At 38.8% G+C, this 16,300-nt stretch overlaps 1 protein-coding gene across 16 annotated transcripts in view; it reads left to right on the top strand.

Annotated features, from left to right (window-relative positions):
* Window positions 1-12,440: 12,440 nt before the first annotated feature.
* camk2g1 (calcium/calmodulin-dependent protein kinase (CaM kinase) II gamma 1) overlaps window positions 12,441-16,300 on the top strand; it is a 78,713-nt gene continuing 74,853 nt past the window's right edge. For all 16 annotated transcript variants that reach the window (XM_036572558.1, XM_036572563.1, XM_036572568.1 and 13 more), the window contains exons 1-2: window positions 12,441-12,612; window positions 13,571-13,665. In XM_036572558.1, the coding sequence (XP_036428451.1) occupies window positions 12,548-12,612; window positions 13,571-13,665 (160 nt within the window). In that variant the 5' untranslated portion in view covers window positions 12,441-12,547. The remainder of the gene's footprint in view (window positions 12,613-13,570; window positions 13,666-16,300) is intronic.

Raw genomic sequence — 16,300 nt, forward strand, 5'->3', positions numbered from 1 at the left:
AAATTTCTGCATAATTAGATTGTTAAATGTAAACAAAGTAACCCAGAGTGATTTGATGTAAAATGCTCCCCTCTAGAGAAATTTACTGAGTTAGAATTATTCACAGCAGAGGTGAGAAGAACCAGATGTCCATTTAATGACTCTTAAAGCTCCCTCACAGAAAGTTATTATACAATATGATTGTGAATACAGTCTCACACATTGTTTTATGATAGTTTTGAGAAGATTTTGGCCTAAAACCTATTTTTTAATATTCATTCACGGTGGGGAGGTACATGCAGGAAAATAGTACTCAAAGAAAACCTTTTTTCACTATTTTGGCATCAAAATTCATGTTGATTATATATATATATATATATATATATATATATATATATATATATATATATATATATATATATATATATGTATATATATAAAACCATTATGTATATATGTATATACTGAATCATGAAATCATGAAGACATTTTGAAAAATGGATGAAATTCCCCTTTAAACCTGCAGGTGTGATCTCCAGATATCTTTTGGCATATCTCCATCATGCCAACATGACACAGGCGCCAAACGATGGTAAAGCATTACAGGTACCTTTGCAGAGTGTGTGCTGCGATGTGATCAAGGGACTGAAGCAGGCCTTAACAGGCAGCAGATGGGGAATAGCGTGCACATTGCTCAAAGCCATTAGCACAAAACTCTTGCACTCTCTCTTTCCACATCTTCCCTCTCGCTCCATCTCTCGGAATCACTCTCTGCATATTACTCTCCACCCTGGGACACTCCCTCTGTTAAATATTGCAAAAGGAAGAGGTGCAGGTAGTAAAGTTACAGTGTCCAGAGTCACTACATTATCTGACTGCTCTCTGGGAGGAGCACAGAGCTGAAGGAGAATCATGACTGTGTAAACTTGATACAGTAAGAACACATACATCATCCCTTTTCTGTTCGTCTTATGAATTTCTCATAGTTTAATCCAAGTGATCCCATCTCTCTCTCTCACTCTCTCTCTCTCTCTCTCTCTCTCTTTCACACACACACACTCTACTTTTCCATCTCTATATCTCTTTCTTGCCTCCACTGTCTCTCTTCTACCCAACTCTTCTCACTTTTTACCCTTTTCTTTCTTCCTCCTGTTTCTCTGCCATTCTCTCTCTGCCAGTTTCTCTTTCCTCTTCTCTCTCATCTCTTCTCTGTAATGTTCTCTCTCCCTTTTCTCTCTCAATTTCTTTCTTAGTTATTTTCTTTTCTACTCTTTTCTTTCATCCACCTCTTTCTCTAGCACTCTCCCATCTCTTCCTTTTTCTGTTTCTCCCCTTTCTATCTCACATTCACACTGTCTCCTCCTTTCTCTCTCTCTCTCTCTCTCTTTCTATCTTTCATTCTCTTTTACTGTATCTCTCTCTATATATCTCTCTTGCCTCCACTTCCTCTCTTCTCCCCTATTTTCCCGTTCTTTACTCTTTTCTTTTCTTCCTCCTCTGTTTCTCTCTCTCATTCTGTTTTCTCTCTCTTCTCTTTAATTTTTTCTACTACTCGCTGTGTTGCTCTCTATTGCTCTTTCATCCACCTCCTTCTCTCCCTATCCTTCTCCCATCTCTTCCTTTTTCTGTTTCTCCCCTTTCACTCACATTTTTGCTCTCTCTCTCTCTCTCGCTCTCTCTCTTCCTCTCTCTCCACCTCTCTCTCTGTTTCTCTCTCTCGCCTCCGCCTTCCCTCAGCTCAGTGTCCTCTTCACTCTTCACTCTGTTTTCTTTTCTTCTTCCACTGTTCCTCTCTCTCTCTCTCTCTCTCTCTCCCTCTCTCTCTCTCTCTCGTGTGGTGTGAGTATAAAGCGGGTCAGTTGGGAGCGTGTGGTGAGAGGGAAGCTGCTAACACGAGCTGAAGTGTGCTGCTCTCTGTTACATAAACACGTTGTGGGAGGGCCGCGGGACACCATCCCACTGGCCTCTGCTGCCCAGCGTACTGTGGCTAACAGTAAAGCTAACGCTGTCCTGCAGCACACTGTCCTCACAATCTCCCAATTACAGCCTCTTCCACCGCCGGGCTGCTTGATTCTCCGGATAAGGACAACTGCTGTCACTCAAAGCGTCCTAGTCGATAATGTGTGAAAAAAGAACAGGCATTAACAAGCTCTCAGTGTACACATCATCTACTCCAATCAAGCCATCATTGTCTGTATATGACTCAGAAAGCTTTTTTTTGTATGCCTACATCAGTGGCATAACTAGGATGTTATGGGCCTCCGTGCCAAAAAAATGAATGAGCCCTGTTTTTGAAAATTACTTTCAGTGATTAAAAATGACAATGTAATTTTGCTTACTTAATATTAAATCTTGAATAGGTTGATGCTCTCAATACCACTCACCCCCAGTAGCATCTAATGTTAATCTAAATGTTTATGTTAGACTACTTTTTTCATTAAAACTTATACAGTGCTGTGCAAAAAAAGAGATATCTTTCTTTTATTTAATTTCCAGTTAAAACAGCCTTTAAATACAAGTTATTTATTTTTTCAGGAGCTATTTCTGAGGAGATTAGATATAACATAACCTGTTTTCATAAGGAATGAGAATGTCATAGAAAAATAAGTTTCCAAAACTGGAGCTGAAAAATTAAAAGAAAATGGGACCCCTGACAACCATGCAACACCTGCTAGACCACAAGAACTGTCACATCAGATGAACAGCATTTAAATCTTTCATCTTTGAGAGAGAGGAGAAAATCAAGTTCCACTCTTGCTTCAGATCTGAAAAAATCCACAGGTGTTTTTGTCCATCCTTCCACTTTGAACAGACTGAAATTTGGAGTTGTAAAATAGTACCCCTGCAGATTTAGCTATAATGTCAATGTTAAATATATGTGTTCTGTTTTTTTGTACGCAATGGCTGTTTTAACCCGAAATTAAATAAATGAAGCGTGGTGTTTGACTGATGCACAGAACTTTCAGTAGTAAATATATCGTCTTGCAGATTGTGAAGAATCTCTTTGATAACAGCTATAGTGGATGAGCTGCATTATGAATAAGAGGGAGATAAATAGACGTCAGGGTGTGTATTTATTCTGCAGTGTAACTAGAAGCTAAATCGTAGGTATGAAATAATCTTTCTGTGAGTATTTCTGTGTAGTGTTGTGTCAGTGAAGGGCCCAATAAAGGTTTGAGAGAGCCTGATTGTCACAGGTTCCAGTGTCATGGGCTCCAGTGTCATGGGCGCCAGTGTCATGGGCTCCAGTGTCACGGGCTCCAGTGTCATGGGTTCCAGCGCCATAGGCTCCAGAGTTATGGGTTCTAGTGTCATGGGTTCCAGTGCCATGGATTCCAGTGTCTAGGGGTTCCAGCGCCATGAGCTCCAGTGTCATGTGTTCCAGTGTCATGGGCTCCAGTGCCATGGATTCCAGAGTCATGGGTTCCAGAGTCATGGGTTCCACAGCCATGGGCGCAAGTGCCATGGGTTCCAGTGCCATGGGCTCCAGTGTCATGGGTTCCAGTGGCATGGGCTGCAGTGTCATAGGCTCCAGTGTGATTTCCCACTTACCTCTCAGTTGTTATTGTTTACATGAAATCTGATTTCCACATTGAGAAAATAAGAATTATGATGTCCATTGCATACTGTAGGTGGTAGACACTTTAAATAATATTGCTCCTCTAGTTATCCAATTAGTATCAATCTATCACTCACAATGAAAATGAATTGAAAATAAAATTAAACTAAAGGTAAAACAACTAAAACTGAAGTAAATACACTCAGATATAAACAGAAACAGATTTTGATAGAAACAGAAGAGTAACAGAATTGAATAGAACAAATCAAAATGAATTGAACAGAAATAAATCAAAAGCAGCCAAAATGACAAAAAAAAAATTATAATGATAATCTATTCAGTAAATAGCAGATAAAAAATAAGGGTTCAAAGTATGGCTTTCTGTTCATAAACCAAGCAGTGACAGTTTAGCTCTTGCAAAGCTCTTACAAAAGAAGGCATTTTGTACATTTTCATGCCTTACTGCACGACTCTAAACCACCTTCAGCAAATTTGGTGGAATGGTTGCCTCGTGCATGCTCTCTTCTCCACCCACACCAAAAGCCTACGCTGCTCACTTTTATAACATCGCTCTGCTTTTGAGGAAGGCTGCCTTGCTCTAATGGAATGGGCAGCTCCTGACTCTCCAACGTATCAAACATTTATCAGGATTTAAACAGCCCTGCTGTTGTGGACAGCCGCTGATAGGTTTTGGTGAAGGGCTGCTCTCCATCCTGAGTGCTGTTCATACAGGCAGATGTCAGACTCTTGTAGACATGTTGAAGTAAAGTGAATCTCTCAGCCCAGCTCAGGCTAACACACACACACTCAGGTGGTATAAGAGAGATGCACGACTCTGTGTAGGATGAGTGAGTGTGTGCTGGAAGAGCATGTGCAAACTGTCTTTCATTTGGAAGAATGGGGAGGTCAGAGGCCTTCTCAGCAAGAAAATTCAGATAGGGCTAGTGGCAGTGACATCTATGTGACTTTCTACTTTCATCTCTCATTTACTGTCTCTCTCGTTCTTTCTAAAATATATATACATATACATATACAACCCAGTGTCATAAAAAGTTGGGACACTGTGAAAAATGTAAATAAAAACAGAATGCAATGATTTGGAAGTCACTTAGACTCTATATTTAATTGAAAATAGTACAAAGACAACTTATCAAATGTTGAAACTGAGAAGTTTTATTGCTTTTTTGAAAAACATATACCCATTTTGAATTTGATGCCAGCAACACGTTTCAAAAAAGTTGGGATGGGGCAACAAAAGACTGGTAAAGTTGTGTAATACTAACAAAACACGTGGTGGAACATTTTACAACTAATTAGGTTAATTGCTAACCGGTCAATAACATGATTGGGCATAAAAAGAGCATCTCTGAGAAGCTGAGTCTTTCTAAAGTAAAGATGGGGAGGGCATCACCACTCTGTAAAGACTGCAAGGACAAATAGTGCAACAATTCAAGAAAAACATTTCTCAAAGTAAAATAGCAAAGAACTTGGGGATTTCATCAGTTACAATACATAATATCATAAAAAGATTCAGAGAATCCAGAGAAATCTTTGTATGCAAGGGACAAGGTTGAAAACCAATATTGGATGGCCGTAATCTTCAGGCCCTCAGGCAGCATTGCATTAAAAACAGACACGATTCTGTAGTGAAAATCACTGCATGGGCTCAGGAACACTTAAAAAAAAAACACTGTCTATATATGAACAGGATCCCGAAACACCACTGCCTTTTCTGAGCCAGAGCTCATTTAAGATGGACTGAGGCAAAGTGGAAAAGTGTCCTGTGGTCTGAATCAAAATTTTAAATTCTTTTTGGAAATCATCGACATCACGTCCTCCGGGCTAAAGAGGAGAGAAACCATCTTGCTTGTTATCAGCACACAGTTCAAAAGCCAGCATCCGTGATGGTATGGGGGTGCATTAGTGCACATGGCATGGGTGACTTGCACATCTGTGGACATATCATTAATGCTGAACAATATACTCAGGTTTTGGAGCAACACATGCTGCCATCCAGACAATGTCTTTTTCAGAGAAGGCCTCGCTTATTTCAGCAAGGCAATGTCAAACAACATTCTGCATATATCACAACAGCATGGCTCTGCAGTGAAAGAATCTAAAATGACCTGCCTGCAGTCCAGAACTGTCACCCACTGATAACATTTGGTGCATTATGAAATGAAAAATACGACAAAGGAGACCCTGAACTGTTGAGCAGCTGAAATCCTATATCAAGCAACTCCTATATCAATCCTATGTCAAAAAACTACAGAAATTGGTATAGAGCTTATAGAGTGATGTTAAAAGAAGAGGTGATGTAACACAGTGGTAAACATGACCCTGTCCCAACTTTTTTAAAATGTGTTGCTGGCGTCAAATTTAAAATGGGTATATACCTTTCAGAGCTTGGTAATGTCATCTATACATTTTGTACCCTGCCAGTTTTAAATCTAGCCTGAATATTTTGAATATTTTAATATTTTAATATTTTTTTGTTATTTTATCTGCAACCTGTAGATTTAATAACAATGTATATTTAAAAATTGTAGCATTGATGTTTAAATCAATATTATATATGTAGTATTTTGGGAACAACAAAAAGTTATCTGCTTTAAGATTTGTTCACCACTTTGATAATAATAAGCTGGGAACAGAGAGAGATACCTAAGTGTTGGTGCCATGCTGCTCTGGCCTTTTGATTTAATTTTACATTTATTTATTCTTTCATTTTTCATTGTCCTTTTTATTTTAGCAAGTTTAAACATTTAATCAACCATTTTTCAATGTTCATCAGCTGCCAAGGACTAGCATACTAAATTCACTGTACACATCATGTTCATCCAAATTGAAAATATTTATTCTAAATGTTTGAACAGTAGTACATGCTACAATAGTGTGATACAATCATGGAACAATCATACTGTAATGTACCTTTCAAAAAGTACCTTAGATATGGTGTAAAACACATCCCTTATGAACCAGAGAGTGACCAAGCAGCAAGCTAGGCAGTGGCTGCTATAGGGGACAACTTTTAATTCCTTGGTGTATACACTGCAAAAAAAACTTTTAAAAGTTTTAAAAGTTGAAAGTGTTTGGTCTGCTTTAAAATTCTGAGTTAACCTAATTTCAAAAAAGTAAGATAATGGAACACAAATCTGTGTTTTATGCTATGTCAGCTTAGCATTTGAATATAATGGATATTTCAGATAACAGATATTTCATAGTGTACCCATTGCTGACACAGGTGTTCAATTGTGCACACAGCTATAATCTCCATAGAAAAGTATTGACAATGAAATGGGATGTTCTGAAGCAGCTGCACATGAGCCCAAGCATCAGCTCTAGAGGTATGAAGCCCCCAGTCTTGGGGTGTAGAGCAGTGGAACTACCCAGGCTGAAAATACTTTGTTAATTTACCTATTTATTATTTTGGAAGATTTGTCATTTACTTAAATATAACTGAAACTGAATACGTCTCAGTTACAAGAGAAAGAACATGATTTTAACTTTTTTATTTAGAATTTTGTTTTCTCTCTTTCATAATTTTTTTAACAGTCAAGTTTCCAAACATTTCTTTTTTTTTCAACTTTATATCAGTGTAAAATTAAACTGCACACAAATATGCTAATTCTAATTTGTGCAAAGACTAGTACTGCACATCACTGCACCACACCTAGAATATGTATAGAAATAGATATGGCAGAATCTTAATTATGTAGAGTGGTCAGAGATCAGCTTTATTTAACTTTATTTTTCTCAATGTGATAAATTATTTACATTTACTTTTATGTGTTTAAATGTCAATTCTTTTTGTTTTCACTCATATATAGTTTTGTTTCCATACTTCGATCCATACTTTTGAAGTTTTTGACACAGTACTCATAGTTTCACTTTAATGTAATTTCTATATACTTTTTCAGCTCCTGGAATCTGTATTCTCTGGAGTGATGGAGCTGAGTTGTAGTGCTATTTGTTATCCAGATCTAATCATTCAACATCACTATCTGACATGTCAAATGCACTTGTGGCTGAACGCAATCAAATCCTCACAGCAATGTTCCAACATCTAGTGTAAAGCCTTCCCGGAAGAGTAGAGGCTGCTACTGCAGCAAAGGGGAACAAACTGTGTATTAAAGGGCTGATATCCTACATTTTTCTTGTATTTTGTTTTTTCCCCTTGAAGTCCATTTGTAACATTTGTTTGGGTTTATTTGCTAAAAAAGGACATAATTCACTTTTACATGACCATTTTCCAACCTGTTTTTCCCTTAGAATTAAACAGGCTGTTTTTAAACAGGCCTCGTTTAAAAAAGCACCTCAGCATGAATGGGTGGAGCTAAACTACTGTAGGCTGAACAGCTGTTTTTGCGGCATAGTTTTTATACTTGGACCTTATGGACTGCATAGTGAATGGCATGTTTTGAAGCAGTGTTTTTGCATATTACTACAATTTATTTGGTTTTCCATGATATGGGCCCTTTAATACCCTTGACTGCAGAGGATACGTTGGATGAGCATGTGTCTACAAACTTTTCGATAAATAACGTATTTTGATGATAAAATAAGCTTTCTGCATTTCATGGCACCCTGTCCATAACTCTGAGGCTTCTGTCTGTCATGTTTAATGCCTGGTTTAGACACTGGAAATTATAAATGTCATACATTGAGCAAGACATGAACTTTGCGCATGCTGCTTTATTAATGTTTCATGAAGATACCATACATTCTTCACACAGTACCATCTGTGAATTTGTATACATACTGTAGCTGCAATCAGTGCCAAATGCTGACTTCAGAGAGCAGCTGAGGTTAGATCCTTCACTCTGGGACCAGAAGAGAGCCCCGTGTCTCTTGTCAGCAGTTTAAAATAAGTCAATTGATCTGTATCGACTGATGACTAATTCATGTGCCTTTCACCAGGCAGCCTTGTCTTGTAGTATGAGTTGTAGAAGTCTGAGTTTAGTTCATTCAACTACAGTAGTAAGCCTAGTGGTAAGTTTATGTAAAATGTATGAAAAACAGAAGATAACTCTTTAAGTGGTAATGTGATAATGCATACTCTGAAGATCATCACCTGAATCTCCTGGCTGCCCACTTAAGTAGTCTTATCAATGTCATCAGTCTGCGCTGGCATGGTGAGGATGCTTTAGTGAGGGTGCTTCTCATTAGCCTGACTTCATTCATTTGATTAGGAGCTTCTCAGTGTATCCTCCCATTGGAATGATAAGGTTCTGTGTTGTGAGCTGTTTTGAGACATTGAGCTTCAAAGATTTTGCATTCCAAATAGCAGACACCCTGAATTTATTCTAAATATACAAAATCAAAATCCTATCAAATTTGTAAATGTATGTTTTTCGCACAAGTCAAATGCAGACAGAACCTTCTAATCCTAAGAACTCACTTTCTGCTTGGAATTAGAAAGTTCTATCTGGCAAAACATGAAAAGAAGCAATTACTTTAAAAGAACACAAACAGTTTACTAGTATTTGTTTTAAAACATAAAATTAAAATGTTGTAACAGAGTATCTACCTTTATCAGAAAATTGAATTGAATGCTTTCTATGACATTGTTTTAGGACAAATAAATTTTTTCTTCAAAAAAGCACTGCAGATTAAGAATAAAGGTCAGTGCTAATATTTTGTCCAGTGCAGAGGTCAATTTTAGGTAGAAACGGTTTGGTTTAAGTTTCCTTTAGTTTGGACAGCAATCAGCTAATGTAATAAACTGTCTCAGCAAACAAGTGTAGCAGGTCAGTATAAAGGCAGTATGTTTTGTTTTATATCAGGAATGTGGCTCTAATACACCAAAATGTCTTATTTTGGTAGAAAGAAGAAAAAAGAAGAGATGAAAGAACAAATTAAATTAATGTTTATGTTGTAATTAAGACCCTGTCAATTCAAATGTATACAATTTAATTGCCTTTAAGGCTTAAAATTGATAACATTTAAGACAATAAAAGTTTTTAAGAACTCCAAGAAGACAGGCAGTGTTTCAGCAATGCAGTCACTGAGCAGTGCGGTGACATGAGAAAGAAACAGAACCTGTTTGGTCCTCTTGTGTGTATTCAAAGTGCTGATTGACTTGCAGACAAAACCTTACAGGACTGAGTTTGATTTTGGAGATGGAACTTTGTTGTTTTCTGAATAAAGGGTCCAAAAATGCACACAACTTAAAAACACCTCACATAATGTTAAGACATTGTCACAGAATAAGAATGTGTGACTCAATTTTGACAAAAATGTCAGATAGAACCTTATTCCATGTGTACCATTGTGATTTATAGCTGAATGCTAGGAGCACCACTATGTCTATCACTGTCTCTTTAAGCATTTAAATATTCCTGATAGGGCTCTTAGGAGAATTCCAGAACCACTGAGGTATGTTCAATTGAGTCTTAAATTAAAGACTAATACATTTATTAAACAATCAAAATGCTGTTTGTATAGTGTGATTTGTGCTTCTGGCGTACAAAGAAATGACCCACTCATGATATGTAAATGCATATAATTTTGAAATTCCACAAGATATGGGTATGGAAGATTTATGTAATAACACAATGGTTGTCTAAAACAGTACATTGCTTATATTACTGAGAACATTTCTCATTAACCTCTCTCACTAATTATATCACATTGTCATTACAAGCTAAAACAGAGGAGACTGCATAAATGAATAATGAATATGCACCATGTGCCCAGTCATGCATTTTTTGTGCATGCACTAAGTTGCACCAAAATGAGTCTCTGTTGGTGTGCAGCATCACTTACTAAAGCAGATAGCCTAACAGCTAACTTTACTACCTTCCGTTAGAGCGGAATATTGTTTGTTGTTGTGTTTAAATGTTACATATAAATGATTAGATATCATGAGATCATGGTAAACCCCCATTCCTTCTTTACCTAGTTCTTTGTATGAAATCTGAACTTCTATGTGGTGCTAGCATTGTGCACAAGCTAAAGCCTCTTGACGTCAGTCCCCTCGCTTGTCAAATTAAATCCCACCCCTGATGCATTTTTGTAAAGGAAAATGTTTCCATCATGCTGAATATTTTAAAACTCCACCAGTTTTCTCAATACTAGTACTGTAAATAAAAATGAACACATCCAGTTAGAACTCATTTACTCTAATAATGAAAAGGAGAAAGAACTTGCCTTTTTCACACAGGTTTAGCCAAGAACCCCTTGAAACCCCTGTGCTTAGCTATTAATAACAAGAACTGAGGTCTTGAAATTAAGGGGCTATTTTGTCATAGCTGGTGAGATTGCCAGTAAAGGAGAGATTATGCAAAGACCACTAACCAGCTGGCGATGAGAAAGGGCACTAACCATTCCCCGACTGCTCTGCACTGAACACCATTTAAGGGCATCTATTGCTAGAATGGACACTTAACAGCCAATATAAACGTTACCACTCCTTGGCCAAAATCCTATCTCGAAAAGTTTGCATGCTACACTTTGTATGTCAGTTTAATGCCTCTTTGAACACAGACCAGACTTTCCCTTTTATAATACTGAATTAGGTTATGAACACGCTATCACTTATACAGTGACACAGAAGCATTTACAGAGCAGAAGACAACATGTCCTTAGATTACCCAGGCATAGCAGAGGCAAGAAATCTCTTGGGCATGTGTGCGGAGAGTGACCCGGTATTTATACAGACTTTATGGCCAAAGGAAAGAAGGACGATGCGTTTATGTTTAACAGTCCTAGTGTAAGGGAAAAATGTCTAGAATTACCAGTGGGTATTTCTATGTTTCACATAACAAAATGTGAGATATAATAATATGGGCAACTCTTTTAGTTGGATCACTCGTCATAGGGGTAAAGTGCCTATATTTTCCCCCTGGACTCAAGAGTACTAAACTTTGCTGTTTTATGATAAATATACATCATTTTTTCCTGTTGGTTTTTGAGCCTTTTCTCTCAAGCTGTAATACCACACGATTAGGCAGTGTCAGACCTTTAAGTCATCAGTTTCTTTACAGACAAAAACCTCAGCAAAAAGGAATGTAAGATGTTATTTTATGGTGGATACGGTTACAGCACAGTCTATAATTAAAAGATCTCTGTTGCTGATTAGGCACTGCTTATGTATCAACAATGATTATTCTGTACATAAACAATGTGATTTTTTTTATTTTATAGTCGTTTTACACAACTTGGTCTGTTTGTGAACACTTATTTTAGTCCTGGGAAGAGGTCTATTTTTTTTTAACAATGTGAAGTTAAGTATTATAAACAAATACTGAATACAAATTACAGTATTTTACGGTCTTAAAGATGTGATAGAATTGGGCCTATTTGTGGACACTTATTTTAGTCCTACAGCATTTTTCAGCTCCAATTTACAAGCACAAATTACTGAAGCTGAACATTTCTGTATATGTTCTAGTTTAGCCAAGGGTTCATTTTCAGCTGCAGTTCCTATAGCAGTACAAAATCACAGAATCACCAAAACCCATTAAACCTATCTGGCAAAATAATTTACAGACTTTGTTCACATTCTTGTTTTTATTTATTTTTTATTTTATTTTTTTAGTCTTTAATTTTTTTAGTAATTTAAATTAGCTGAAAAGGAGCAAAAAAAAACCCCGCAGTCTTCAACAAATGTATTTTACCAATTGAACTCTGTTTTTACAATAACAAAAAAGTCATACAAAGAGGCCCGTTGAATTCAACAACTTTATCTTTCCAAACTGAATTCTGTGGTGAAAATAAAGAGATACAGAATGCAAATTAAAATGCGTTATTTCTACTTCAGAGTCTCCTGTATCTTACCCGTAATCATGACTCGGCTGGCTTGTGTGAACTCTCGCGATAGTTGGCGTTATTTTCCCTCCGCCCCCCTCCTCTCTCCTCCCTCTCTCCTCCCTCCCCTTCTCTCTTTCCGTCTCTCGCTCTCTCTCAGCCTTTCTCTCTGGAACACATGAAATTCGGAGGCTCTCCTCCCCAAACACGAGCACAGCAGTCATCGAAGCGGCCGGAGAACCCCCCTCCCCACACAACATGGCTACAATCGCAACCTCGACCAGGTTTACCGACGAATACCAGCTTTACGAGGAGCTCGGGAAGTAAGTCACTTCGGCGCCTTCCGCGCAACTTCGCTCCCTTTTCCTTTAATCCCATTGTTTGTATTTGGACGCTGACAGGAGCGAAATGACTCGCGAGCTGCCCCTGAAGCTCGGTGGGGCTTTGCGGAGCGTAGCAGACCCGAGGATGTATCTGTTCCGTATTTGTGTTTGCTTGTGGAGCTAGCGCGGTGAAACACTTCAGCATATGCTCAGTATTCACTGTTTACGCCTTTCACTTGAAGGAAGGGCTCGTCAGACGGGAAGCCGTTTTCCTTCGGCTGCTACTTGTTTCATATACATTTTCTATCACGTTGCCCGATTAACGGCTCCGTTCTGTTTTCACAGCGCAGAGCCTTCGTGGTGTTACTGTTGTCGGAGGCGATTTGTTTGGTTCTGCAGCAGTTTAGCGATGATAATAACAAAAAAGCCTCAAACTGTAGGCTAGTAACAGTTAGCTAGCTTGTGAAACATCAAATACATCGCAGGTAGTAGGATAGGAACGCATACAAATACACAATGAATCACTTCTCTGTGTGTCTTTTTGAGGTTTCTTTTCATAAGGTGGGGTTTAAGAAGCTGTGTAAGCGAATGGTGACGTCTTTTCTGAGAATTACATCTCACTTTTTAGAAGAGCAGATGTTGATATCTGTGCGTGCTTAGAGCTTCGTTCCTGCCGTCGATTTTACATGGACTTCACTGACGTTGCAAATGAACCGTTTGCATTTGGTCATAAAAAATAAAATCACAGTGAAATACAGTGCCCTGCGTGGCTCTTTGTGTAGTGGGTAGCATACTCTGTTTGGCATGCATTTGTAATGGGTCCTCCACGTCAGAGGTGACTGGCAGCCTCTCCGCGTTCCCACTTGTCAGTTGCATTGCATCCTTATCTGTTTTTTTCCAGGGAAACTCAGCCTCCAGTGTATATGACCCACAGCACGTTATCTTGTTTCTTGTTTAGGGGTGCCTTCTCCGTGGTGCGCAGATGCGTGAAGAAATCCACAGGCCAGGAATATGCTGCTAAAATTATCAACACAAAGAAACTATCAGCAAGAGGTAAGGCTGTGCTGTGGCACGTTTATAGCCTGTATGGATCAACTCAAGTGACATCACCTGCTCAGTTGCACTGCACCGAGATAAACCTGCTCTGCATTTTATTACTATGTACATTGGGGGAGGAGGAGGCAGAAGATCTGGTGTGTTTGCTGTCTCCTGGGATTACATGTCGTTAATAGAAGAGAGTGCTCTTTAGAATGGGGCAGCTGACTCTCCTCTGCAACTCCTGGTGTCTGCAGGCCTTCCAGCTGTGCCCTGGCATGTTTTTTTACAGGGATGCTGAGGTGAAAAGTCCTCGCTGGTCGTGTGTTAGTATTTAGAGCAGCAAATGAAATGCACAGTGAATCGGCACTGATATTAATGAGTGCAGTAGTGATGTTTGGTTTGTTTTAGGGTTTTAAGGGAACTGAGTATGTGTTGTCAAAGTGAGTTAATATATTATAATGTGGTATTTTTTTAAGCATGCTTTGAATGTCCACATGTACTGTTTTTGGGTTTTCCTTTCAGAAATATTCTGCATTTGATCATATTGCTTAAAAGGAGATAGAAAAGGAAAGCTGATGTCACTAAAATTCACTAATTTCACTATTAAGTGGGTGACTTTTCAATATGATTTTAAGGACCCATATCCTACACTTTTCTTGAATTTTATCCCCCCTCCACACCATCACTCTGGGCCTATTATGATGTTTGTGTGGTCTTATGTGCCGAAACAGCCATCATTTATTTTTCACATGATCGTTTTCCAACATAGAATTAAACAGGCTGTTTTTGTAACTGTGCCTTGAAGACTGGTATATGTAAATGATATTTGGCTGCCCTTTATTGTGCCTCATTCGAAAAACAGGTCAGGCTAAAGTACTTCTTATAACTTCAGTGTTGGACTAAACTGCTATAGGCTGATTAGGAGGTAAACGTAGTGTTTTTGTGACCTCACAAAAACAGCGAATTCAGTATAGACTGTTTTCACAACTTTGTTTCTGTATATGGACTGTGTGGAATGGGGAGTGAACGGTATGTTTTGACACTAGCAATGTTTACAGAAAAGCAAAGAGAATTTTCATAATATGGACCCATAAGGTATGCTTCAGGCCTTTACAACCATATAGTTACTGTTGTAAGTTGCGTTTAGTGGTCTGTGCTCTACCCTCTTCAGTTTTTGTTCAAGTATAGTTTATTTCCCTGTTTGCTTGAAAATTTGGCAGTATAGTGAAGATGTTACCTTACATCAAGAATACATTATAAAGCACTCAGCAATATGAGAATCTTCAGCCGTTGTGGCTGTTTAGAGGCCTCTTTGGTTATTATGTAAAATTTTATATAGTGATTAATTACAACCACATCAAATACTGATCTTCATTCACCACTAAATGAGTGATCAAACTGCTGTAGACATAAATCATATTCAATCATCCAATTATTTTTAATGAAATATGAAAGTCTTATGCCATTCTGACTTGTTGTATCGTGGCCTGTCAAATGAGACCTAATTGCTCCTGCCTAAGCATTTTTGAGTATATCCATTAGTCATTATGCCTGTGTGTAAGAAAGGGCTTGTTTCTTAAATACAGTCTTTTACTCTCCCTCATTGTGTAGAACAGGCATTTTTCATTCAGTTAATGGCACAAGTAGTTCTCTGTACAGAATGTAAGGGCCTCATTTGGGACTCGGCCTCTGTCTTTGAGGAGATGCTTTTCTTCAGCAGCCAGCCCAATTAAGGGCTGCTAGAGTGGACTATGCTGCAGCCGTCCTGTTAGCTGAGCAAGGGGTATGACCAAAAGCTCAGGCCAGTCATATGGGGAAACTGCATGGCTGCCCAGGACCATTCAGACCTATCTGCTTGGTTTAACCCTTGATTCAATCTGTCCAGTGCCTGTCTGGTATGGTTTAGCTGGCCTTTTCCTGCTGCAAACCCACTTTCCCTGATGTCTGTGCGGTTAGGGCGTACGTGGAGAGTAGATCAATGCTCTGAATACCCCCACCTCAAACGGTGATTTGTGCCATGCCTTTTTTCCTCTTTCTCTCCTATTTTTTGCCAGTCTTCACAGACATTGAAAAGGTTGAACTGAAAAGCATCTCAGATGTAGTGTGTAACTATAATGGCCCAGTGATTGGAGGCTTTGACCCAGAGCTTGTTGCAGTAGCTAGGCAACCATTTTCCTGGCGCTGTTGCTGATTGGCTGGTGCAGATGAGGAGGACAAGACTAGTTGAGCTGGTGGCAGATAGCTGGAGTCCAGAGGAAATGTGGGAGCAAGGGAGACAAAGGGAACTAACTAATGAACGAACAAATGAAAGAGAGAAGACTCTCATGAACAAAATCTCCCCTAATCCCTCCTTCCGTGCCTGGCGCCCTGACGTGAACTGTGGGGCTGAACAGGAGCCACACGTGAGATGGGTAGAGGCTTAGCATCACCAAGCCTTACTCTCTACACTTACAACTTGGAATTGACCCATACTCAGAAGTACAGGGACCTGCTGGCTTATATTTCTTGGTGAAGCTTTGCTCCAGTAAATGTGAATGCCTATGGTGTTTACAGATGTGAATTTCCATTTGATTGTGGCTCTGCCCCCATTGTGTGTTGGCCTGGATGTGGGGATGGCTTCCTGTGTCTTTATTGTTATATTCTCTCGTAA

The sequence above is a fragment of the Colossoma macropomum genome, unplaced genomic scaffold (genome assembly GCF_904425465.1).
Source record: "Colossoma macropomum unplaced genomic scaffold, Colossoma_macropomum, whole genome shotgun sequence".
Taxonomy (NCBI): domain Eukaryota; kingdom Metazoa; phylum Chordata; class Actinopteri; order Characiformes; family Serrasalmidae; genus Colossoma; species Colossoma macropomum.